The sequence below is a fragment of the Stenella coeruleoalba genome, assembly GCF_951394435.1.
Source record: "Stenella coeruleoalba genome assembly, chromosome: 16".
In the NCBI taxonomy this organism is placed as follows: domain Eukaryota; kingdom Metazoa; phylum Chordata; class Mammalia; order Artiodactyla; family Delphinidae; genus Stenella; species Stenella coeruleoalba.
In genome coordinates this window covers 50,238,502-50,265,278 of record NC_137162.1, presented here as the reverse complement: position 1 = coordinate 50,265,278, position 26,777 = coordinate 50,238,502, and the positions used below count along the sequence as shown (strand labels likewise).

Sequence of the window (26,777 nt, the reverse complement as noted above, 5' to 3'; positions counted from 1 at the left end):
AGTGCTGCATCATTGACCTAATAGGGGAGTATCATTTTGCTAGTCTGTTACCAAAGAAGCCGTGCTGGAATATACCACTTACCAATACTCATTTATTTATTTATTATCTAGTAAATACATATTTAATCCCTGCTGTGTGCCAAATACTGAGGATACCAACTACAACAACAAAAAATGAATAAAGCGTGGTACGTGCCTTAAGAAGCGCGTAGTCTCTGCTTATCTTTGTAAGCAGCACAGAAAGACATTTAAGGTTATCATTGAAGATGCCTATCAATCCCTTGCATAATTACCCAGTAGTGCCTATTGCTGGCACTCTTGACCTTAACATCTGTAGCCATTGCATCTGAGAAGTCTCAGAATAGTGTGCTGAAGTGTATGTATTTAACTACTAAAGTAAGACTTGAAGTTGCAGAGTCCAGTTAGAAGCCCTGAGTTCTTTCAGTCTAGGAATGGATCCACATTTTTAAGCTTTAGTAACCAACCTTTCTACAAGTTGCAAGGATGGAGTACTAAAGCTCTACGAATTTATGACTACAGAGAGTTTCCAGAGGTCCCTGCAGTAGTGGGGGAATTCGTTTTGCCCTCTGAGTCTTGTGGGCGGCTGAAGCTATGTAATGAATGGGCTGGTGGGCAACTTCCCCAGAGGTCTTTTTTTGATACAGGGCAATACCTCTTCTTTCATCTTCGAAGCTGGAAACCTGAACTCATCTTAAATTTCTCTATCTCCTTCAAAACTCTTTCAATCATTTCCAGTTTCTTTTCCTATATCCTAATTTTAAACCCTTATAATTTATCACTTGGGCTGTTAGCAATGGCGTACTACCTGGGTGTTATGCTTAACAGTCTCATCCCCTACTGTTACATTCCTCACCGATCCCACCAGAGTGACATTCTAAAATACACATTGGGTCTTACAGTTCCTCTGCTTAAAATTCATCAATGTCTCCTATCATCTACTGTACAGAGTCAGAACTATTTGGCCTGATGCGAGTTCCTTTATGAGTTGGCCCTTGCCTACACTTTCCTACCAACATTGTGCTTGCCAATTCAAACAATTTGAAGTTACTAGAACATAATCATGTTCTTTTTTTTTTGCCTTTGTGTTTTGCATGTACTGGCCCTTTACCCTGAATGTTCTTCCCTTCTTGTCTTCTTGGCAAACTCCTACTCATCTTAAAACTCAGTTCAGACGTTTGCAATTCTTGGATGCCTTCTGTGACCTCTCTAATCAGGCATATATTTTCTTCTTGCTTCTACATTTTGTTATGCTTGAGACATGGTCTCATCATTTGTCTACCTGACTCTTTCTTATGAGGCCTCTCAACCACAGGAACAGCATTGTGTTCAGGTTCATATTTTCCTACACCTACTACAGTGCATGATATATCAGACATTTTTTAAATGAATGAATGGTTTTGATATTCCTTCCTATTGATCTTATTATCCCTGATTACATGGGGTTTTTCTTTTTATATTTAAAATGCATTCTGAAAACACCTGTGGTGGTGCAGTAGTAAACGTGGGCAAGATGAATTATTAATATACAGCTGAGAGTTTAGAATTTGGGGGATTGTACTGCAAGCAGCAAGCTGTCCAAACACATCTTTGCTTTTGCTTGCTAGATGTTAAGAGGCAACTTGTTGTTCTACTTGTCAACAGGTAATTAATGACAACCCAGTCTTTAGTGGGTAACCAGTTTTACAGTCTTCCACAAATCAGGAGTAAGCCTTTCCTTGGTCCTCACTATAGTCATTTCTTGATCTTCTTCTAGAGACAGAAGATCAAGTAGCAGAATTGATTTACAAACTAGTTTTCAAATAAGTAATAAAATAAGACGTTTATTTTGGGATAGGGAAATTAAATTTTTATTTAAAATAAACTTTTAATAAAAATATAAAATCTATATTATTCAGCATTTAGAAACCACTGATTTATTTAATGTAATTAAATGATAGTATGGACACTTTTTGTATAATTGGTTAGTCTAATTCCTCTCAGTTAAAAGACTCAAAATTTTATTATTTTTTAAAAACCTGATTATTTTCTAGTTCTTTAGTATTTGTTATTGAGCTTTATTGCCTTTAATACAAGCAGAACATCTTTCTGACATGACACTCTGTTGTATTTCCATTTAGTTCTCTGGTAAGCAGTGGTCATTTGGGTAATATAAGTAATCAGAACAATGCGCATGGATAATTTATCTACAGTTCATAATGCCCCTTTTCTGGAGGCTTGATTGTCTTAATAATCAGTTTAATCTTACTTAGAAAATTATACCTGTATGCTTTGAGCTGGTAGTGCATATTTATACCATTTTTTTCCTTATGGGCAATAGACATTACAATAAAATCATTTATTTAGATTGTCACTGATATTTTCAAAGGTCTTAAATTGTTTTAAGATTTTTAATTCGAGAGTAGACTATCTTATTGTTTTTAAAGGTGAAAAGAGGTAAAAAGGGAAAACAGATCCCCATTCAATTAACCGTTTAATGTTGCACTTTTCTCCTCCTTGGTTGCTTTTTTTTTTTCCCTTAGGTAGATTTTGGTTTGCTTAATAGGGCCCTGCTTTATATTTTTACTGATCTTTCTAAAGAATATATCACTTTGGCATGGCCAGTTTTTTCTAGGGAATCCCAAGGAGAGTCTTGAATAAATTCCTTGATGATTTTAGTACCTCTAAATCATCTCTATGGTGATATATTGTGAAAATGCCCAGTGACTTTAACTAGGACATTTATCTTGAAGCAAAAACTGAGATGACTTATTTATTTTAAATATTCTAAGATAAAAGTTTAATGTAGCATATTCTGCATGGATTAACTTTGAGTAGTCATTTTCCTGATGTTTATTATTATTATAAGTAGCAAGTCGACCCCATGCCATCACGACCAACCATCCCTCCATGAATTGGTGACCTTTGTTCTCTGTAACTTGTAACCCCTCCATAATCTAATCCCTGATTTCTGACTCTGGTAGCCATCGTCCAGTGCTGGTCAAGGAGGTGAAAAAAGGAGCAAAATACAAGTGATGCAACATAAATAGATTCACCCTTTCTTTTGGGGAAATTAGAGATACTGTGTAGATTTGTTTGTGGATTAGCATAGTAAAAAAATTATTAGTAAAATATGGTCTTTTAAAAACATTCATGTTTCAAAGCCCTTTGCCACATTTTTTGGCATTTTCAGCCCACATTATTTAATAGAACGTATATATGAGTGTGTGTGTGTGTGTGTGTGTGTGTGTGTGTGTGTGTGTGTGTGTTTAAACATTTAGAGCAACTATTCCTGTATCATGATATGACCAATAGGCTCTGCCCCATAAACTTTTAACTGTTTGGGCCATTGAAAGATAACTTTAAGATTCATATTTCTTTACTGAATGCCCCAAAGTAATGGAAGTTGTATGTTTCCTCTGATTTGTATAGAATATAATCACACAGTAAGCTCCAGAGAAGTGTGTGCAAGGCATGTGAGCCGTAAGAACTTTACTTTTGTAGGCTTCTGAGCTTTAGTTCAAGTTACAGGCAACTTGAAATCCGTTTTAATCTCAGACATCATTCGAAAGGCTGGTTATTTTTAGTTTTATTAATGGACATTTGCTCTTGGGGAAGGTAAATCTGTTTTTCATATATCAGCCATAAGAGAACCTTGGTTGATCCCTCAAATGGCAGTGAGACAGAACAAATAAGCTGTGAAAACATTTTATTCTGAAACTTTTCAGTAAGAATATTAAAGGTAGGTTAACATTAGCTAAAGATGTTGACCTATTTTTTTTTAAGTAATTAGAATTCCACATCAACTGAGAACATAATCTTCATTCTAAATTGTTTATCTGCTGGTAATTTTAATTCTCGATAGAGGTACAGCACCTGACACTTTGAAGTTAATGCTTCCTCTGATGAAGTGTATTGAAGTGGCATAGATCTTCCCTTAAAAAATAAGCCTTTAAAATGGGTAATAAGATCTGAAGGTCATAGTTGCTATCATTCTGTCAAGCTGTCTTATAGATAAAGTTTTAAATAATTAATGAATCAATTAAGGTAGGAATCATTTTTTACAGTAAATCAGTACTTTAATATTTTTCTTTTCTCCTGTTTGATTTTGGATCTTGTTTAGTGTTTACTGCCTGTACCATTTTTTGTTTGCATCATCACTCTTGTATGTGTCTCATGAATTACTTGAATATTGCAATTTATGTTTTAATTGAAAAACCCCCACATGCTTCTCATATTAAAACATAATAAGTACCAACACAGCCTAATTGGAACTTATATTAATTCTGGGTGTTATTTCTAAAATGAATTGTTGCTAATGTTGTTTTTAATTCTAATAGCCTCAAGTACTACAGCCTTCCAGCAGCCTTCCCAGACCCACAGACCACGCCCAGGGAAAACTAGCAAAGCCACAACATACCGAGGCCCACAGTGAGTGCATAATCCAGGGCATACATCAGGCTGTTGCACCTCTGGATGAAAGCTTTACACACGGCTTGCAACAAGAAAGCAGCAGTGGTCTGGGAGACCGGCCTTTTTCATCAAGCCCACAATTCACTAAGGATGTGGTGAAGAGTACACCTTCTGAAGCAGACTTGAACATGACCATAAATGCTCAAGAGCCTTATCATTTGGCAAATAATCAAATTAGTGACATGCAATTTGTAACCACTTCTCTTCAGACACTTCCCCAGTCAAGTATAGTAGACCAGGCTAAGAGAGCTGGAAGAAATCAGTCTTCACCAGAGGGCTACACATCTCAGCCCAAGTCCTCGAAGCTTTTTAAGCCATCCATCTTGAATTCTGTGGTACCTCCTCCAGTTCCTGAAATGTGTCCAAGTGGGAATCCCACTTGTAAGAAGTCACCAATAATCACACCATGTAATTCTGCAAAACTCCAGCCAACATCTAGTCAAACAAATCTTGCAAATAATCCAAATCCAAAAGCATCTAAGCTCCGCCCCCCTGCTGGCTCTTTCAAACAAAAACAAATAAGCAGCCCCCGACTAGAGCCTCAAAACTTCCAGGCCAAGACAAGCATCCCAAGGCCACTAACAAGAAGAAAAGAAATCATGCAGAATCCTAATGACAATTTGAATTCTGGGGATTGTTTGGCCTCTAATCAATATTCTCGTCTTCCTAAACCAAAGATACATTAAGCATAGCCATCACCTGCCAATTTGATTTTTTAAAAAACAGTCTGTAATAGCTTTATGTGCAGTTTGCTACTGTGATGGAGGTTCCATTGAAAGCTTGCAAATCTAAAAATTAAAATGTGGAAGCTTCTACTAGTTTGGCTCTTCCATTTTATATCCTGGTTGAAGTACATAGTATTTGAGCATATTTGTCTCAGGTAAACACAAAAGTTTGCTTACCCATTCAGAGGTCTACAGAAGGCTCTAATCATGTTATCCATCCCTCTGCACATCAGAAAATTCATAATATTCCACTTAGCAAGCAACAAATGTGCTTTGCTGATTTAGTCCTTTTAAGGTCTGTATTAATTGTGGTTGTCACAGCCTCACCCTTTTTCACTCATCCCTCCTGTGAATATGGTTACTATTATAACTAAAGATTTGGTGATAATGGAAGATGGTAGTCTGTACGTAGAGTTCTGGCCAGTGATTTGTATATTTAAAAGGTCTATGCAAAAGCTCTGTGATGAATACAGGAGATCAGGCTTTTATTGGGAAGTTTATGTAAGTTTTATTTTTCTTTGCTATAGTCTCAATATTTATTTACCAGACAAATTCCCCTGGCTAAAAATGTTTCATATTATGTATATAAACCAATTATATGTTGCTTTAACATCTTGTTTTACACACACACACACACCATTTGTGTTTGTTTTTATTACTGAATAAATTTTGGAAAGCTCGAGTGAGGATACATCTTGAAACCTGACGTAAAGATGTATTCATTTGTAACATATGTTGGTGCTAGAGTTTTGCTGGTAATTCCATTTTGAACCCTATCGACTTATGGATCCATGATAGCTGTTTTGAGGTTCCACAGTATATATTTTAAATTAAGTCTTTATTGCAATGTTTATATTTATTGACTTTCTGCTAATATCCGAAGACTGGAATAATGGACTTGAAATGTTTGCACAGAACTTTGATGGGATATAAATATCCCGTATATAGGGATTTAAAACTATTTTCTATAGCAAAGCAAGTTAAAGTATTTTGAATATAATTATAAATTTAAGTAAGACTATCTTGAGAAAACCGGAATTCATAGCTGTGTTTTTTTGAGTTTTCCAGGTTTCCCTTTTATGTTGGTGTATGTTTGAATGACAATTTCTTGAAAGTAGATTTGGGAAGAAAAATAAAATTAGAAAGGGGAAATTATGTTTTATTAAAAGGTATTAAAAGATATTTCAATGGCAATATGTTTATTTATTTTAATGTGCTAAGAAGGTAGCTGTGGAACTGCCAAGGGACCATATGCATTAACCTAATTATGCTGCAGGCCGCTTGTCAGGTGGTTCAGTAAATTTGCCCTCCTGTTCTCCCAAATCATGGCATCTCTAGGCTGTTCAACTGTTGCTGCTTTTGTTAGAATTAATGTCTTTCACACAGATAGTATTTACAACGTCAATCTTTGTTGTGATCAGCTGACCAAAAATTTATCAAAAGGGTTTATGGCCAAAAAATCAGTCACTCAAATTCCTAGGGATCCCTTTAAAAAAATGTACATCGCCCCATTTTAGAGGAACAACACAGCAAGTACTCTAGCGGAAATTTGAAAAGAGGTGTTTACTACCATTTGATGCAGTCTTCCCTTACCTATAAGGAACCATTTGAATGAATTTGCCATTCACCAGATATCAGCGATTCTTGGATTTGGTAAGAGGTGAGCAACACAAATCTAGTATCATACTCTCATCTGACAGCACTTCTGCCAGAGAAGCACTAAAGTTGAGAAAGTTTTTCCCATAGTCTAGATACTGTTACTATGCTAAGCGATCAGACATATCAGGAAGGCTCTTTTTTCTTCATAGGGACAAGCAGTAATAGCTGAAGCTGTAAGTGGGTACATGTGGTTTTTATTTTGAAGGAGAAAGAAAACTGATCTCAGATATTGCAAATGGGGTGTTTCCCTAAAGTAAAACATACTGATTAGTAGGTCTTGGTTTATTTAGAAATTATATAAACTCTTGTGAAACATTATTAACAAGTAGGCCTTTATCTTTAGGGGAAAATTTTTAAATTTTTACTTTATTTTTAACCCCCTAGTCTGAGGGAAATGTCTTTATTAAAAATGTTGACTCCTGCAATATGTTTATTCTAATCCTTTTCCTGCTCTGTTTTTTATCCCTGATGAATTTGCAGAAATATTAATCCATCAGTTCAATTTCTCTGTACCTTTGTTGAGCCTGAGTCTTGGCAGAAGGCTCATTAATATAATTATGAAGCATACTATTAAATTTAAGAGAAAAAACCTAGGATGCTTGCATGAAACAACAAAGTATTTGCCTGCAGTTTTCTTTAAAAACTGCAAGAATATTATGCTAGTCTGCTCCTTAGTAAATGTTAAGTCAGAAATGAGGTGAGGCTGTAGCTCACCTGAATAATCAGAGCTCACTCACATTTGGCTCGATCTCTCTTTAGTGCTTCTGTAAGTCAACTCTGTGCCAAATCCCCCTGCACAGGAACTCAGATCACTCTTTTCCTTGTTCTTGTGATTTCGGTGAAGATGGTGGCAGTGTATGAATTCTAAATCCCGAGGAAGAAGTCTTATGGGCATTGGTTAAGTTTCACATTGGTGAAAGAGGAAATAGAGTATGTAGAATTATACATTTGGCTGTTAATGGGGTGCATATAAAATTCCTTAAAGACAGCTTGGCTAAGGAGTTAATCAGTACAGGTGCAGATGATTTTAAGGCATTAAAGGATTGTATAGTAATATCATTTAGAATGTTTCTAATAACTGAGACCCTCTAGCATTTTTCTTTTGGAGTCTCATTTTAATTTGTGCAATATTTTCAGGCCTATAGACTACTGTTCATCGTATTTATATAGACGTTAGGGAACTTTACTAAGTATTTTAACAAGTAAAAATCTGAATATGAAAGAAAATATCAGATTTGCACTTTAAATGAGCTTAATTGCTTGGAGTTGTGCCTGAAATATCGAAATGCCTCCTATTGGGTGTGGCTTTCTTTGTTGAAATGAATTTCTCTATAATTGTTGCTGTTCGAAGTACAGCCTTTCACAGTTGTATTCTAAGCATGTCACTTTCTCCATTAAAGCACTAAGTTCTTTGAATGTTTCATTGTCCCCTTAAGTATTTTACTCAGATGCATCAGAGAGAACATGGTCCCCGTAGAGCTGTCACTTCTAAATCTTCCTGTAGCATGGATGGTGTAACAGACACAGAGATGCACTCTTCATTTCTGAGCAGAGTTGTCATGATGGTTTCCTGGCCTCTAGGGCACTGAGGATGCAATTTGGAATCATCAAATAGGCTTGCAGTGAAGAGCAGTAAGACTGCAGCATAGTTTCAGTTTACTGTCAATCTTACATAATAGTTTTCGTGTTTATGAATTAGTTGGGGTGGTTATGTTTGCATGCTTATGCACACATTTGGACATTAATTATAGCTGTAATACAGATACCTGATGTTTTTCCTTGGGGATGATGGCCTTGCTGTTTTTCTTAATTCTGATGCCTGAATTATATTTTAAAATTTTCTTTCCACACCTCCCTTCAATTTTTCTGCTGCAGCAATTTGAAAGAGTATGTTTGGGTAAATGATTATGATGGTGAGCACCAATCTACAACTATGCTGTTAAAGATACATCATATGTTTTAACTTTGTTGGGGGAAAGCTACCCACTTTCTCCTTGGTAAAGCATTGCCGTAACAAAATAATACTGACCCTAAGAATTTAAAATCTCTTAAGTCACTGCTGACTAAAATCAGAAACACCACGATCTTTAATGTCTGCAGTATTGTTTTTCCCACCGATTTAAAAAAACAGTTCAGAGTAAATACTGTATATTAGAATTTGCTTGTAAAATGAATTATAAAAACTGGATGTAAAGTCTCTTTCCTGAAAATGTTGGCATAGTAAATAAAAATAAAGTTCATAATTATAAAAGTTTCCTTGTCCTTCTCAACACTGACGTCCACAGTGTACTTTCTCTCATAACTTCTTTTCCACAAAGATCTAAAATATTCATTTCGTTGATTTTTTTTCAAACTCTGTATCATTTCACACACTCCCTTCAGCATACACACCACACTTCCAGCCCTGATTGAGTAAAAGGAATAGGGAATTTATAATTTATTTTATTTTCCAGTTTAGATATATGTGATAGACTTTATATAATAGGATATTTGAAGTTGCTTCAGTGATATATCACATTATTACCGAAAATGTTTCCATAAATGCCAGGAAAAGAGTGAATGAAATTTTATTAGCAATAAATGTGATAATGGCATTTACCATGTCTTAAGATACCTATATCAGTTTTAAGGCCCTCTGAGTTGTTAGCAAGTATTCTCTTAAATTAACTCAAAATTTTTCCTTTTTAGTCTTTCATCAAGTGCAGTCATTTGTTTCCCATTATGTTTTTTCCCCACATTTTCCATCCTGAAAATCTTTTTCTTCCCCAACAGAGAAAACAAGTAGAAGTTCTAACTTCTTGTGATGATCGGGTTTAAGTAATTTTGCTGGGTATCTTACGTATGCCATCACTGTACTGGCTGCTGGGTGGGCAGAGAGGAAGGCTGCGTGGTCTCTGCCTCCTGGAGCTGAAGAACCCACAGGTGGTTTTTAATACCCTCTCATCCAGTTCATCATCTTGTTGGGATAACAGTAAAACTCCACTCCTTTCATTTCATTCTGGGCTTTAATTCCCTTGCACTGTTCTCATCTTTGCTTCTGTGTTACCTTTCTTGGTTACAGTTCTTTATTTCCCTTTGAAAACCTGGCCTTTTATAATCTGATTTTATTCAAGAACGCCTTTCTTAGCTGTACTGGATAGTCTTAAGTATTCTGCATTCTCTTCCATAGGTGATTTGGTCAAGATTTAGTTTTGAGGTTTCTCAGCTATCTTAAGCCGCCTTCCCTTGCTGACTTCAGCCCATAGATGTCTTGCTTCCAGGGGCCCAGCCACTGAGGTAGCAGTTTTAATTCACAGTGTCCTGTTAATAGGGTTATAGAAGTGTCGTGTTACAGAAGCAGGGCCAGCAGTCAATCCTACAGCCTCACACACGGAAGAGCCTGTGGGCCAAATGGAGGTCCCATTTCAAACATCTTAGATACTAACAGGCATAGTAACACAAACCTTAGTTTATAAAAAAGCGCTGTGACAAGTACTCTGATATGTACTGTATGTGTCCATTACAGTCATGATAGCTAATAACCCTTGGTGTCCTATGCGTGCCAGTCATCATTCTAAGCACTCTGTGCTACCCTTTTTTTTTTTTCTTTTTTCTGCGGAACGCGGGCCTCTCACTGTTGTCCTCTCCCGCTGCGGAGTACAGGCTCCGGACGCGCAGGCTCAGCGGCCATGGCTCACGGGCCCCAGCCGCTCCGCGGCACGTGGAATCCTCCCGGACCGGGGCACGAACCCGCGTCCCCTGCATCGGCAGGCGGACTCTCAGCCACTGCTCCACCAGGGAAGCCCTGTGCTACTCTTTTAATTCTAGCAACAATCCTATGAAGCAGGCAGCAGTATCTCCGTTTTACAGAGAGGAAGGTAAGGCTCAGAGAAGTTAAATAAGCTGCCTAAAATTTCACAGCTATTAAGTGACACAATAGAATTGGAAACGAGGCCATCTGGTTCAGGGTCCATGCAATTTAATCACAAGGCCATTACCGCTTCCCAAGGTATATTTCATCTCAGTTCATTTTCACAACAGCCCTTCCTTTCTCATGTGATAAAACTGAGACTCAGGGTGTTAAAAGTCACTTGCCCAAAGTCACACACTTATTTAACTAGCAGAATTGGTTCGGGGTGGAGGTGGGGGTGGGGGTGGGGGTGGGACTGAAGCCAATATATTTTTATTGAATTATGCTGCCATCTAGTGGTAAAATTTGGAAACATCCTTACACGTACATTGCCTTACCCGTTTCCAAAAGACTTCAAAGCTGCTTAATATTTCAGAAGACAGAAACCCTGCAAAATCCCCAAAGCATTAAAATAAGAGTGAAGGGACAACAACTACATGGTAATGGTGGAGGCAATATCTTTTAACTGAGAGCAGACTTGGTTCTGAGTTTCCTGGCAGCCAAGGCAAAGAGGGGAACTTTAATGTGTTCCATTTTTATCACTGCCAGAAAAAAAGTAGATCAGTACATCACAAGAGATTTACTGGTCTTGGACTTCATTAGCAATTCAACAACAACAGCACTAAAAATGCTGGAGGTTCCCTCAGTGTGGACTTTCATTTACCTGGAAAAGCCAGCATAGAGTCTCAATAGAACAGGTGTGCCTGTTTATATAGGAGCCCTGACTCAACCTCCTACTCTCTGCAGGCAGTCACTCCTGGGATGGGAATGCCCTGTGAAGGCTTTAGCAAACTATCCACTAGATCTTTTTTTTAATTTAATTAATTTTTTTATACAGCAGGTTCTTATTAGTCATCAATTTTATACACATCAGTGTATACTTGTCACTCCCAATCTCCCAATTCATCACACACCCCCACCCCCACCCCCACCCACGCCGCTTTCCCCCCTTGGTGTACATACATTTGTTCTCTACATCTGTGTCTCAATTTCTGCCCTGCAAACTGGTTCATCTGTACCATTTTTTTAGGTTACACATATATGCGTTAATATACGATATTTGTTTTTCTCTTTCTGACTTACTTCACTCTGTATGACAGTCTCTAGATTCATCCACATCTCTACAAATGACCCAATTTCGTTCCTTTTTATGGCTGAGTAATATTCCATTGTATGTATGTACCACATCATCTTATCCATTCGTCTGTCGATGGGCATTTAGGTTGCTTCCATGACCTGGCTATTGTAAATAGTGCTGCAATGAACACTGGGGTGCATGTGTCTTTTTGAATTATAGTTTTCTCTGGGTATATGCCCAGTAGTGGAATTGCTGGGTCATATGGTAATTCTATCTTTAGTTTTTTAAGGGACCTCCATACTGTTCTCCATAGTGGCTGTATCAATTTACGTTCCCACCAACAGTGCAAGAGGGTTCCCTTTTCTCCACACCCTCTCCAGCATTTGTGGTTTGTAGATTTTCTGATGATGCCCATTCTAACTGGTGTGAGGTGATATCTCATTGTAGTTTTGATTTGCATTTCTCTAATAATTAGTGATGTTGGGTAGCTTTTCATGTGCTTCTTGGCCATCTGTATGTCTTTGGAGAAATGTCTATTTAGGCCTTCTGCCCATTTTTGGATTGGGTTTTTTGTTTTTTTAATATTGAGCTGCATGAGGTGTTTATATATTTTGGAGATTAATCCTTTGTCCATTGATTCATTTGCAAGTATTTTCTCCCATTCTGAGGGTTGTCTTTTCGTCTTGTTTGTAGTTTCCTTTGCTTTGCAAAAGCCTTTAAGTTTCATTAGGTCCCATTTGTTTATTTTTATTTTTATTTCCATTACTCTAGGAGGTGGATCAAAACAGATCTTGCTGTGATTTATATCAAAGAGTGTTCTGCCTATGTTTTCCTCTAAGAGTTTTACAGTGTCCAGTCTTACATTTAGGTCTCTAATCCATTTTGAGTTTATTTTTGTGTATGGTGTTAGGGAGTGTTCTAATTTCATTCTTTTACATGTAGCTGTCCAGTTTTCCCAGCACCACTTATTGAAGAGGCTGTCTTTTCTCCATTGTATATCCTTGCCTACTTTGTCATAGATTAGTTGATCATAGGTGTGTGGGCTTATCTCTGGGCTTTCTATCCTGTTCCCTTGATCTATATTTCTGTTTTTGTGCCAGTAAAATATTGTCTTGATTACTGTAGCTTTGTAGTATAGTCTGAAGTCAGGGAGTCTGATTCCTCCAGCTCCGTTTCTTTCTCTCAAGACTGCTTTGGCTATTCGGGATCTTTAGTGTCTCCATACAAATTTTAAGATTTTTTGTTCTAGTTCTGTAAAAAATGCCATTGGTAATTTGACAAGGATTGCATTGAATCTGTAGATTGCTTTGGGTAGTATAGTCATTTTCACAATATTGATTCTTCCAATCCAAGAACATGGTATATCTCTCCATCTATTTGTGTCATCTTTAATTTTTTCATCAGTGTCTTACAGTTTTCTGCATACAAGTCTTTTGTCTCCCTAGGTAGGTTTAATCATAGGTATTTTATTTTTTGTTACAGTGGTAAATGGGAGTGTTTCCTTAATTTCTCTTTCAGATTTTTCATCATTAGTTTATAGGAATGCAAGAGATTTCTGTGCATTAATTTTGTATCCTGAAACTCTACAGAATTCATTGATTAGCTCTAGTAGTTTTCCAGTGGCATCTTAGGATTCTCTATGTATAGTATCATGTCATCTGCAAACAGTGACAGTTTTACTTCTCCTTTTCCAATTTGTATTCCTTTTATTTCTTTTTCTTCTCTGATTGCCATGGCTAGGACTTCCAAAACTATGTTGAATAATAGTGGCGAGAGTGGACATCCTTGTCTTGTTCCTGATCTTAGAGGAAATGCTTTCAGTTTTTCACCGTTGAGAATGTTGTTTGCTGTGGCTTTGTCGTATATGGCCTTTATTATGTTGAGGTAGGTTCCCTCTGTGCCCACTTTCTGCAGTTTTTATCATAAATCGGTGTCGAATTTTGTCGAAAGCTTTTTCTGCATCTATTGAGATGATCATATAGTTTTTATTCTTCAATTTGTTCATATGGTGTATCACATTGATTGATTTGCATATATTGAAGAATCCTTGCTCCCTGGGATAAATCCCACTTGATCATGGTGTATGATCCTTTTAATGTGTTGTTGGCTTCTGTTTGCTAGTATTTTGTTGAGGATTTTTGCATCTATATTCATCAGTGATAATTGGTCTCTAATTTTCTTTTTTTGTAGTATCTTTGTCTGGTTTTGGTGTCAGCATGATGGTGGCCCCATGGAATGAGTTTGGGAGTGTTCATTCCTCTGCAATTTTTTGGAAGAGTTTGAGAAGGATGGGTATTAGCTCTTCTCTAAAAGTTTGATAGAATTCACCTGTGAGACCATCTAATCCTGGACTTTTATTTGTGGAAGATTTTTAATCACAGTTTCAATTTCATTACTTGTGATTGGTATGTTCATATTTTCTATTTCTTCCTGGTTCAGTCTTGGAAGGTTATACCTTTCTAAGAATTTGTCCATTTCTTCCAGGTTGTCTATTTTATTGGCATAGAGTTGCTTGTAGTAGTCTCTTAGGATGCTTTGTATTTCTGTGGTGTTCGTTGTAACTTCTTCTTTTTCATTTCTAATTTTATTGATTTGAGTCCTCTCTCTTTCTTGTTGAGTCTGGCTAACGGTTTATAAATTTTGTTTATCTTCTCAAAGAACCAGCTTTTAGTTTTATTGATCTTGGCTATTGATTTGTTTATATTTCATTTATTTCTGCTCTGATGTTTATGATTTCTTTCCTTCTGCTAACTTTGGGTTTTGTTTGTTCTTCTTTCTCTGTTTCTTTTAGGTGTAAGGTTAGATTGTTTATTTGAGATTTTTGTTGTTTCTTGAGGTAGGCTTGTATTGCTATAAACTTCCCTCTTAGAACTGCTTTTGCTGCATCCCATAGGTTTTGGATCATCGTGTTTTCATTGTCATTTGTCTCTAGGTATTCTTCGATTTCCTCTTTGATTTCTTCAGTGATCCATTGGTTATTTAGTAACGTATTGTTTAGCCTCCATGTATTTGTGTTTTTTATGTTTTTTTCCTTGTAATTGATTTCTAATCTCATAGCATTGTGGTCAGAAAATATGCTTGATATGATTTTAATTTTCTTAAATTTCTGAGGCTTGATTTGTGACCCCAGATGTGATCTATCCTGGAGAATGTTCCATGGGCACTTGAGAAGAAAGTGTAATCTGCTGTTTTTGGATGGAATGTCCTATAAATATCAATTAAATCTATCTGGTCTATTGTGTCATTTAAAGCTTGTGTTTCCTTATTTATTTTCATTTTGGATGATCTGTCCATTGGTGTAAGTGAGGTGTTATAGCCTCCCACTAATATTGTGTTACTGTAAATTTCCTCTTTTATAGCTGTTAGCAGTTGCCTTATGTATTGAGGTGCTCCTATGTTGGGTGCATATATATTTATAATTGTTATATCTTTTTCTTGAATTGATCCCTTAATCATTATATAGTGTCCTTCCTTGTCTCTTGTAACATTCTTTATTTTAAAGTCTATTTTATCTGATATGAGTATTGCTACTCCAGCTTTATTTCGATTTCCATTTGCAAGGAATATCTTTTTCCATCCCCTCACTTTCAGTCTGTATGTGTCCCTAGGTTTGAAGTGGGTCTCTTTTAGACAGCATATATATGGGTCATGTTTTTGTATCCATTCAGTGAGCCTGTGTGTTTCAGTTGAAGCAGTTAATCCATTCATATTTAAGGTAATTATCGATATGTGTGTTCCTATGACCATTTTCTTGATTTTTTTGGGTTTGTTTTTGTAGGTCCTTTTCTTCTCTTGTGTTTCCCCTTAGAGAAGTTGCTTTAGCATTTGTTGTAGAGCTGGTTTGGTGGTGCTGAATTCTTTTAGCTTTTGCTTGTCTGTAAAGCTTTTGATTTCTCCATCGAATCTGAATGAGATCCTTGCCGGGTAGAGTAATCTTGGTTGTAGGTTCTTCCCTTTCATCACTTTAAATATGTAATGCCACTCCCTTCTGGCTTGTAGAGTTTCTGCTGAGAAATCACCTGTTATCCTTATGGATGTTCCCTGTATGTTATTTGTCATTTTTCCCTTGCTGCTTTCAAAAATTTTTCTTTGTCTTTAATTTTTGCCAATTTGATAGTCTCGGTGTGTTTCACCTTGAGTTTATCCTGTATGGGACTCTCTGCGCTTCCTGGCCTTGGGTGGCTATTTCCTTTCTCATGTTAGGGAATTTTTCAACTATAATGTCTTCAAATATTTTCATGGGTCCTTTCTCTCTTCTCCTTCTGGGACCCCTATAATGTGAGTGTTGTTGCGTTTAATGTTTTTCTAGAAGTCTCTTAGGCTGTCTTCATTTCTTTTCATTCTTTTTTCTTTATTCTGTTCTGCAGCAGTGAATTCCACCATTCTGTCTTCAAGGTTACTTACCCGTTCTTCTGCCTCAGTTATTCTGCTATTGATTCCTTCTAGTATTTTTCATTTCAGTTATTGTATTGTTCATCTCTGTTTGTTTGTTCTTTAATTTTTCTAGGTCTTTGTTAAACATTTCTTGCATCTTCTTGATCTTTGCCTCCATTCTTTTTCTGAGGTCCTGGATCATCTTCACTGTCATTATTCTGAATTCTTTTTCTGGAAGGGTGCCTCTCTCCACTTCATTTAGTCGTTTTTCTGGGGTTTTATCTTGTTCCTTCATCTGGTACATAGTCCTCTGCCTGTTCATGTTGTCTATCTTTCTGTGAATGTGGTTTTTGTTCCAAAGGCTTCAGGATTGTAGTTCTTGCTTCTGCTGTCTGCCTTCTGGTGGATGAGGCTATCTAAGAGGCTTGTGCAATTTTCCTGATGGGAGGGACTGGTGGTGGGTAGAGCTGGGTATTGCTCTGGTTGGCAGAGCTCAGTAAAACTTTAATCCACTTGTCTGCTGATGGGTGGGGCTGGGTTCCCTCCTTGTTGGTTGTTTGCCCTGAGGCGACCCAACCCTGGAGCCTTCTGGGGCTCTTTGGTGGGGCTAATGGCAGACTCTGGGAGGGCTCATGCAAAGGAGTACCTCCCAGAACTTCTGCTGCCAGTGACCTTGCCCTCACAGTGAGACAGAGCCACCCTCTGCCTCTGCAGGAAACCCTCCAACCCTAGCAGGTAGGTCTGGTTTAGTCTCCTATGGGGTCACTGCTCCTTCCCCTGGGTCCCAATGTGCACACCACTTTGTGTGTGCCCTCCAAGAGTCGAGTCTCTGTTTCCCCCAATCCTGTCGAAGTTCTGTAATCAAATCCCACTAGCCTTCAAAGTCTGCTCTAGGAATTCCTTCTCCTGTTGCCAGACCCCCAGGTTGGGAAGTCTGATGTGGGGCTTAGAACATTCACTCCAGTGGGTGGACTTCTGTGGTATAATTGTTCTCCAGTTTGTGAGTCACCCACCCAGCAGTTATGGGGTTTAATTTTATTGTGATTGTGCCCCTCCTACCATCTCATTGTGGCTTTTCCTTTGTCTTTGGATGTGGGGTATCTTTTTTGGTGAGTTCCAGTGTCCTCCTGTTGATGATTGTTCAGCAGTTAGTTGTGATTCTGGTGCTCCCACAAGAGGGAGTGAGAGCACGTCCTTCTACTCTGCCATCTTGAACCAATCTCCTATGCACTAGATCTTACAGGCCCCCATGCCCACAGGTTTGGTATTTTTGGCCCAGTTATATTTCAGAAGCAGCACTGAGGACCTGACACCCTGGTTTGGACTTTGGAGAATGACAATGATGGTGCTCAGTTGTGTCATGAACTCGCAGAAATGAACTTTAGACCTGAACAGTCCAGTAAAGTGGCTGTGAGCCACACATTGCTACTGAGCTCTTGAAATGTGGCTAGTCTGAATTGAGATGTCCTGTAAGTATAAAATCCGGATTTCATATAGAATATCTCACTAATAATTTTTATACTCATTACATTTGGAATAAATTTTTTCATATTGGGTTTAATAAAATATGTCATTAAAATTAATTTCATTTATTTCTTTTACAATTTTTAAATGTGTCCTTAAATAAATTTAAAATCACATATGTGGCTAGCATTGCATTTCTGTTAGTGCTGGTCCAGACCATTTACCCTCCTCTTCCTGGCTCCTACCAGAGAGCAGGTGGACTTGGCAGTGTGGTTGCCCTGTGATGCCCAGGACTCTTAAGAATCTTCTGTGCTATCAAGAGAAGAATACTTGTCTTTGTCTTCCACATACAGGCTGGCTCCAGAGGGGATTTGCAAGACCCTGATACGAACCATGCCAAAGCTGGGTTCGAGTTGGAGAATTTGACTAAAATATTCAGTAGTCTCAAACAACTTTGCTCTGTCGGTTGGGACATCTGGTTCTCTATATGTGTGTAAATAGTCCTGGGATGGGGGGGTGGGTGTTTTGCCAACAGCGGGAGAGGAAGAAGCAGAAAGCAGGTCTGTTTTTCTGAAGTCCAAAATGAACAACCCCATGTACCTGAAGTAGGTCTCTCCTTTGTAAAATATTCTTCAGTTTCCAGGTGTATATTGGTGAGTCCTCTTCAGGGTCTAGGTCCAGGGGCCAGGGTTTAGACTCCACCCTCTAAGGCACACTCTGATTTGCTTTTGCATTGGTTATGGCTTTAAGAGGCCAATCTCTGCAGATTTCCTCTGGGTTTTGAAAAGGCTAGAGTCAGGGAGATGAGAGCATAACGTTTTTGTAAACTATAAAATATCCTAAGTGCATACAAGTACACACGCTTTCAACAATGAAGGTACCACAAGTCTCCAATCACATAACTGAGCTCATCATTACTGTGATTCCATTTTTTTCAACATAATGTGTTACAATATTGAGTCAATTTCCCAGAAGTTTCAGTGGCTTTTCTCTGACTACCCAATCAGTAACAAACCCTCACAGTCACGTCAAGTGAATGTCAACAGATCCCAGTGTGCCATGCTCTGCATAATGACTAAATGAAGCAAAATTTCCTTAGAGTGCTGTTGGAGGACAACAGGAATCTCTGGCAAAATCCAAAAGATGGCATCAACCTCTTCCATGTACCCTGGGCAGACTGGCCAAAATGTGATGGCAACTTGCCTGGATGGCCTTCTTCAAACTTTCCGGTCTACTCCTAATGCATTTAAGGGCATACTCCATCTTAGATAAGGTTAGGTAGGACCAGTGCCCACCGGAGTTATCGGAGGGGTGTGTGTGCCTCCCACACAGTAACTCCTCCTTAAGTATGAGTTTCCACATTAGGGGAGCCAGATGTGCAGGAGGCCTCCACCTGGGGCTGGAAGGAGGGCGGGGAATGATGAGAAGCCTCCTGCTGAGGTGCACAGGATTCACTGTGGGGCCTTGGCTCTTTGGTAAGTCTGAATTTGGGGGATAGATCTAAAGACTCTAGTAGCCTGTAGAGGACACAGCTTTGGTGCCAGGAAGGTGGCTGGCTCTTGGAGGGCACTCCATCAGTCCTGCTGAATGACTGCAGGGATGAAGCTGAGTGAGCAGTGCTAGTCTTGCTGCCTGTTACTCTGGGCCACTTCTTTTGTTCTGTCCCACATCTTTAGGGCAGCCCTGGAGGGGCCTTGCACCCAGCTCAGGCTAAAGTTCTCATGGGAGGGCCAAGACCCTGGGCCAGTAGGTGCTTCTTAAGCCCCCAAGAGGAAGAGAAGAGGATGCTCCTCAGGGGGTGGCTATCTTAGGAGGTCCTGTTCTATCAAGTGTCTTCCAATTTGAGTAAGGCCTGTGGAAGTGCTGCAGGGACCTCCTCCCCTCTTTCTCCTCCTGCCCCCCTCCCCCCCCTCGGTGGTGCTTCCTCCCCAGGGCATTTTCCCAGCCGGTTCTGACCTGGGGTGGCCAGGTTCCATGACCTGCGTTCCCAGAAATGGCCACACGGGGGCGCGCGGCTCCCGTTCCGGAGCAGCGGCTGGGTCTGGGTCGGGAGAGTAGGGAGAAAGGCAACCAGGCCGGGGACAGAGAACGACTCCTGTTAGGGTCGCAGGGCCCCTGGGCCCCCTCCTTGTACGCCTGTTTCAGGGCGGGATATCCCTTGAGTATCTAAGGGGGACGCCGCTGCGCCTGGAGGTCTTCTCCGACTTCGTTTCCAAGGCCCCCCGGGCGGGGACCGCTGGTGCAGCCTGGGTTCCCGCCCATCGTCCGGGATCGGTAACAGTAGCTTTTCCCTGCAGGGTTGTTGAGAGATGGAAAATGTTAACAGGGCTCAATTAGTACTTCTCAAGTGCAGGGGAGATTGACGGGGGTCTGTGCTGGGGGTTCGTCCTGGCGGTAGAGTGGGCAGCAGAGCCGGAGACAGGGTGCCGCGGAGGCCTAGGAACAACAGGCAGGCTGGGGTCTCCATCAGGAACCCTCTGCGGTCCCCGCATCTCTCCTCCTCCCCGCCTCCGGGCATGGGTCTGTTTCTCTGTCTGTGTTTCACAGGGCCCCAGCCTTTGCCCCCAGCTGGGGAGCCTGCACGATGAGAGAATTGGGCTGGCCATAAAGTTGACAGCTGAAGCAGGGGTTCCTGACCTTCAGTCCTGTCCTGAGTGATAGAGGGAATCAGCCTCCAGACTCTCAAAGGAGAGCTTGGGATGACGGGGCCCTGCCCAGGTACAGACCCGGTGACAGAGGGGCTGGGGCCTGCGCAGTAGCGGCTCCAGCGCCCGGCACTCACTACAGGCCCAGCACTCCACGCCTCACGTGGTACCTCATTTAATCCCACCCTCGCTCAGGGACGTAGGTGCTCATGGTCCTGGTTTTACAGGTGAGAAAAAGGAAGCATGGTCAGCTTAAGGAACTTGCCCACAGCTATCCAACTGTAGGGGTTACAGAGCTGTGGGGTCTGACCTTAACCACTGCAGGGTCCAGGACCTAGACTCACCCAAGGGTTGAATCCCTGCTCTCCTAGTAGCTGGCAGCTTCTCAGGTTTGCTATCTGAGCTCAGCATCCTTGTCTAACACCACCTACACCTTCCACCACTGCTGGGGTGAAATGAGTTTCTTGTAAGACACCTAGGGCAGGTCTAGGCCCAGAGTAAAGGCTGACCCATGGTGCGGAATTCCACTTGTGAAGGACCAGGGAGGTGTCTTATAACTCCCGGGGGATTCTTCCATGTTTTATGTGAAAGTCTGGAGTTCTTTATTCAACAAATATTTTTAAGGTGTTTGCTCTATGTCTGCCCCAGTTTAAGGTGTTAGGGATGCACCAGTATGAAGAAAAAAGACACAAATCCCTACCTTCATGAAACTTACATTTTGGTGGGAAAGACAGAAAAGAAGATACATGGACCTTTAAATGGTGATGTGTGCTAGAGAAAAAAAGGACAGGAGAGGAGGAGCTTGTGTGAGGGTGTGTGTGTGATTCTGTTTTTGATTGGGAGGCTAGAGCAGGCCTCACTGAGAAGATGCCGTTTCACTTAATCCCTGAGGGACGTGCAGTTAACCAAGTGACCCCACCCTCTGACCCGAGGCTGCTGGGGCTGGAGAAGCAAGTTTTCAAGCCCTGGTGCAGATGGGGTGCATATTTTGGGCCCCCCAGAGTCCTCAGCATTGGCATCTGTAGAAAAATGATGGGTCATATTTTCAAAGGCTCCAGAGACAGCATTTCCTGTAAATACAAGGTCAGGGACATGGAAACAAGAAAATCGACAAAAAGGTGAACGTCCTCTAGACGAGTAGCTGGTTACAGTTGTAATATATTTGACTGTATGATAACGTGGAATTTAAAACTTTAGATAGCAGCGGGCAAAAATGTGGAATTTGCCCTTCATAAAGTGTTTTATTTAAAATCATTAGAAGTTCTGCCAGTTAATGTGCTGAGGAGGCAGCTGCAAGGCTCCCGACGCATGTGTGTCCCCAGCGTCCTGCTTCGGGAACTCATAAGGTCTCCTGTGGATGGGTCTGCGAGGGGTCAGCCCACGGTGGCCCTGGAAGTCAGGTCTCCCAGCCAACATGGTTCTCATTGTCTGCTTGGCAGGCAGATGCCCCAGCCATATGTGCACAAGTGCCTATCTCTGTGTGATTAGATTCCAGAGCCCAGGTCCTGGCAGAGTCCTCTGCTGACTGCCAGAGGTTGAAAATCTTGTCCTGATTTGGCCTGGCTCTAGGACTGAAAGTCTCACCACCCGAGAGGTCCCTTCAGTCCTGGGAAAACCTGGAAGGCTGGTCATCCATTGGGGGACCAGATACCCTCCCTAGTTCTCTGCCTGCCTCCCCATCTACAGCCTATAGCCAATCTGCAGATGACCTCTGACGACCGGCAGATTGATGCTACGTTCCTGCAGGGCTGTGCACTTGGCCCTGGGGCATCTCAATTTCACACAGCTACTTCTGGGCTTCTTCCCTGGCCCTTGGGCATTGTGGCTTTCCAGCCTCAGTGTGGGAATCCCAAGGGAGGGCTCTGATTGGGCCATCTGGGAACTGCTGACTGTGACTAGCCAGGAGAGGGCTGCTTCTGGGAGAAGGGGTGCAAGGGGCTGTCACAGAGTGACTTGTATGGCAGAGACCATATCTATAGACTGGTGTTATTATCCCCATTTTACAGAGGAGGAAACTAAGGCTCAGGGAGGAAAAAATACTTAATCCACATCACATGGCTGGAAGCGGTGAGCTGAGATTCGAACTCAGGTCCAAATGACTCCAAAGTGCTTCTCCCTCTGTACTCCAGGCCTGTTCTGTGGAGAGCCACGTGGAGAGCCCATGGGCTCCTGATCGACCTCCTAGGGCAAAGGAGGCTGGGCCCTCTGTTCTGTGCCCTTGGCTTCCAGGTCTGGCTTTCCAGGTGTCAGTTCCTGTCTGGGCCTCTAGATGTCGCCCGCCTCCAACGTCCATTCTAGGCTGAGCCGTGCCATTGGCCAGCAGAGCTCACAAACTCTATGCTCGAATCCCCCTCAGGTGGAGGGGCTGGGCCTCCCTCTCACAGGCCCCTGAGGCCCCAAACGCTGTCAGCACCTGGGAGGCTGCGCATCTGGGCGGCAGGGAGGATGGGAGGAGTGGGCGGGGCAGTGGTCACGGCGCGTCTCCCCCCCAAGCCCCTCCTCCGCGCCGGAAGTCCGCCACCCACGTACCCATAGGCCTTTTCCCTTCCCGCCTGGCTCAGGTATGTCCCTGCGGCACACGAGCCGGTCCGTGATGGAGCAGCTTCAATGCCCAGGCTCCACTGATGAGCTTATCCCCACTTTTCGTTATTCTGGTGCTGTGGGTCTTTCCCTTGCAGACCGTTCAGCTCTCATTTTCTGACCCCGCAGCGCCTGCGCACATGGGCCGGAGGAGCCCTGGACGTTCCGGTCTCTGCCCGTAGTGCCCTTCCGAGCAGTGCCCCGACCACCCTCTGTGCAGTCAGTGGTCAGCCCGGGCACACTCGTCGACTCTGCTGCTTGAGTTCCTTCCCAGCACGTGGCAGACGTGAATTTGACCGTCACGGACTTGGGTGTATCAAAATAGTCGTGTTATTTCTCTACGACACAATTCTGCATGGCTCACAGCCCCCGTTTCCACTAGAGAGCGACACTGTGACAACCTGAGGTAAGTCTGTGACTTTTCACTAAAATGCAGTTCGCTTTGGGTGAATGCTTCCGTGGGGTGCCTGGGGAAGCTCTTCCCCTCCCCCCTTCCCTCGCCGCGGGTCGCGCGTGACTTTGCTGGGGGAAGCTGGAGGAGAGTGGCGTCCGGCCTCAGGGCACCTTCTGTCCTCCTCGGCCTCACCTGAGGGGGTCCCAGGCCCAGCCAGGATCAGGCGGCCCTGTGCCCACCGCTCTCACCGGCCCCACCACCATCTCAGCTTCTCCTCCCCTTCATCCCAACCACCAGGCCTCTTCCACTGCCTGGGTCCTGAGGAGGGGTACACAGGTGCTCCGGAGGGGTGTGTCCTGAGGCGTTAGTTGGGCTGGGTCTTAAACAAAGGCCTTCTCGGGGCTTCTCTGGTGGCGCAGTGGTTGAGAGTCCGCCTGCCGATGCAGGGGATATGGGTTCGTGCCCCGGTCCGGGAAGATCCCACATGCCGCGGAGTGGCTGGGCCCGTGAGGCATGGCCGCTGAGCTTGCGCGTCCGGAGTCTGTGCTCCGCAGCGGGAGAGGCCACAACAGTGAGAGGCCCGCGTACCGCAAAAAAAACCCAACAACAAAAAAAACAAAGGTCTTCTCCACTGTTTGACGTTTCAACTAGTAAAAACCCGAACTGCTAGACATCATCTCTCACCCAACATGACATTATGCCTCCCCGGTACCCCATCCACATGCACCATCGCCCCTAATCCTCAGCAGCTCAGCGACTATGAGTGTTGTTGCCCGTGTCAGCTGCCAGGCAGGGTGAGCGGGTATGGTCAAACCCAGACCCTCCTGACTCCAAGCCCAGGTTTTCCACGTGACCCCACAGGGCTCCATGGAGGGCGGTAGGGCAGAGGCAAGTCCGGCAAGAAACTGCCAGTGTTCCAAGGAGGCCGAGCCCAAGCCCAGAGGGAGCCCCACAGGCATGCTGCCCTCTTGGCCACAGTCCCCGCCCACCTGACTCAGCAGTCGAACAGGATGGTGTAGAAGAGAGAAAATTGGAGAATGAGTAGAAAGTGGGGGGAGAAGTAGAAGAGCCCAAGGGTGATCATCATCCTTCCCCCCTTTGGGGGAGGTCCAGCCATGTTTTTCCTTTTGGAGGAGGGGGGTTAACACAGGGCGACTGTCTTTGTCTATTTGGGCTGCTACAATGGAATAGGCTTATAAACAACAGAAATTTACTTCTCACAGTTCTGGAGGCTGGAAGTATGAGATCAGGGTGCCAGCTTAGTCGGGTTCTGGTGAGAGCCCACTTCCTAATTGAATGCTGTCTTCACACTGTAACCTCACTTGGCAGAGGGGTGAGGGGTGTCTGTTTGAAGGGCATTAATCCCATTCACAAGAGGTTCACCCACAGGGTTTAACTACTTCCCAGAGGCCCCAGCTCCAAAAACCGTCTCGTTGAGGATTAGGATTTCGACATGATATTTTGAAGGGAAACCAACCCTTCAGTCTGAAGCAGTGACAGAGCTGGGATCCATCCCTTGTCCATCTGTGAGGGATGCCCGGGGCTTTGTGATGTCCATGACAGATTGACTTTGCCCTCCTGGGCTCTGGGGATCGAACGTGAGGCCAGCTTCCCCCATGACTGCTGCCCTTTCCTCCTGGGCCCCAGGATGAGCGCATATAGAACAGGTGCCAGCCCATAGTGGGGAGATCACAGCTGAAGCAGGGCTGCCCTGCTGAGCCCAGCCTCAACCGGTGGTCTTCAGTGGGCCACACTCATAAGCATGAGAATAAGTGCTGACCGTCATGTGCCACTGAGTGTTTGTGGCGGTTGTCCAGCAAAGCTGAACGATTAGTGCCATTTTGGGGTCAGGTCTGAATGAGTTACAGCCCAATTCCATGATATAAAAGACTTCATGGAGACACGAATATTTTGAAGATTGTGCAAGCTAGACTGCCATTGGTTTTCCTGGGGGAGGAGTTTTTGTTGTGTGCGTGTGCGTGTGTGTGTATGGTGTGTATGTGGGGTGTGTGTATATGAGTGGTGTGCATGTAGTGTGTGTGGTGTGTGTGTACGGTGTGCATATGTGGTGTGAGTATGTGATATGAGTGAGTTATATATGGTGTGTACATATGGTGCGTGTGTGTGGTGAGATTGTGTGTGTGTGTGGTGTGTGTGAGGTATGTACGGTATGTATGTGTTGTGTGAGTGTGTGTGTGTGTGTGTGTGTGTATGTTTGGTGGGGAGAGGACATGATCTCCGGTCAGGGCTCAGGCAAATGGCCTGCACAAGGTGGGGGGCCGGTTTCCCACCCAACGTCACCCTGAATGGAGGTCCTCCTAGACTTTACAGACGAGGCGGCTTGACACTGCAGCCTCATTAGTAGTCGTCCTCCAGTCCTGTAAGCCTTCTGCTTATGGAACAGTTGCTGCCTATGGGTAGATTCTGATTTTGTCTTTCCTCTGTTGGGTAGAGGTAAGGCCATTGTCCCGTCTCCATTCTGATGCCACAGCAGGTACTGTCGCCGGTGAATCAGGGTTTCCAAGCATTACAGACTTTCTGGTCCGCCCATAATTTAAGTACAACTTTGTGGTGTAAAGATCCTGATTTGCCCTGACTTTACACGCCAGGAAGTGGTTTCCTTCCCCAGAGGCATAAAGCACTGCGAATAGGGACCTGAGGGCCCAGCACAGGTGTCCACAGCAGTCAGCCACCAGCCAGGAAAAGCCATGATGTGAGCAGTGGGCCGAGGTGTGGAGGGCAGGCCACAGCCCATGCAGGTCCACCATTAGAACTCAGAGAAAGAGGAGGCGAGGCAGCTTCACAAGGTTCCACCCTCTGGTTTGATGGGGTAGGTAGAAGCCTCCGGAGGCTTCCTGTGGGGCATTGACAGCTGGCTTTGGCCAATCACTGCGGGCTCCCCTTCCCCCCGTTGCTGCCCACTTGGACATGGTGGGTGACTGGGGGAATTTCTGGCCAGCTCTGGATCTCCCCTAGCTCCATGCCCTCCCCATTCCCCACCATCTCATGTCTTCCTGGGCATTGCTTTGTGCAAAGACAGAAAATACCAGAGAGTTGTCAGAAAACGCAGGGGCCCCATAGGATCCACTGGGTTTGATGTCCAAGCTTCTTCTCTGAAACTCAAAAATGGGAGCAGATTTTCAGCAGCCGCTCCAACTCCTTTCGATATGATGAAATAACAAGAAGCAGTTGCCCTGTGACATCTGACACAGAACGTTTCTTTTTCTAGTTTACCCAAATAACAAGATAGTTTTATTTATAATGAGATAAACGGAAAGGATGCTCAGTAAGGCTTGGAGTCATTATAGAGCTCTTTCTATGTTAATGGCGATGACGAGAATGCAGAAATGGCTGTCACAGATTGAAAAGGGTGATGTTAAATATGCCTGTTGCAATGTAGCCAAGGTGGAAGGCCCCATTTCAATAAGGAGGATGAACAAGCAGTGTATGACTTTCGTGTTTCCTGGAGAAAAGGGTGTTTGTGGCCCTCTGAGCCCCC

The 26,777-nt window shown here is 42.8% G+C and overlaps 1 protein-coding gene and 1 long non-coding RNA gene across 12 annotated transcripts in view; both read left to right on the top strand.

The window, feature by feature from the left end:
* CCSER2 (coiled-coil serine rich protein 2) overlaps positions 1 to 9,215 on the top strand; it is a 162,556-nt gene extending 153,341 nt beyond the window's left edge. For 4 of the 5 annotated variants that reach the window (XM_079899191.1, XM_079899192.1, XM_079899196.1 and 1 more), the window contains one exon: positions 4,338 to 9,215. In XM_079899191.1, coding sequence (XP_079755317.1) covers positions 4,338 to 5,156 — 819 coding nt within the window. In that variant the 3' untranslated portion in view covers positions 5,157 to 9,215. The remainder of the gene's footprint in view (positions 1 to 4,337) is intronic. The other variant, XM_079899194.1, reaches the window with a different exon arrangement.
* A 13,604-nt stretch (positions 9,216 to 22,819) lies between these two features.
* LOC307175353 overlaps positions 22,820 to 26,777 on the top strand; it is a 638,943-nt gene continuing 634,985 nt past the window's right edge. For 6 of the 7 annotated variants that reach the window (XR_013824320.1, XR_013824321.1, XR_013824322.1 and 3 more), the window contains exon 1: positions 22,848 to 23,290. This is a non-coding gene — a long non-coding RNA (uncharacterized lncRNA). Of the gene's footprint in view, positions 23,291 to 26,777 lie in introns of all 7 variants that reach the window. The other variant, XR_013824319.1, reaches the window with a different exon arrangement.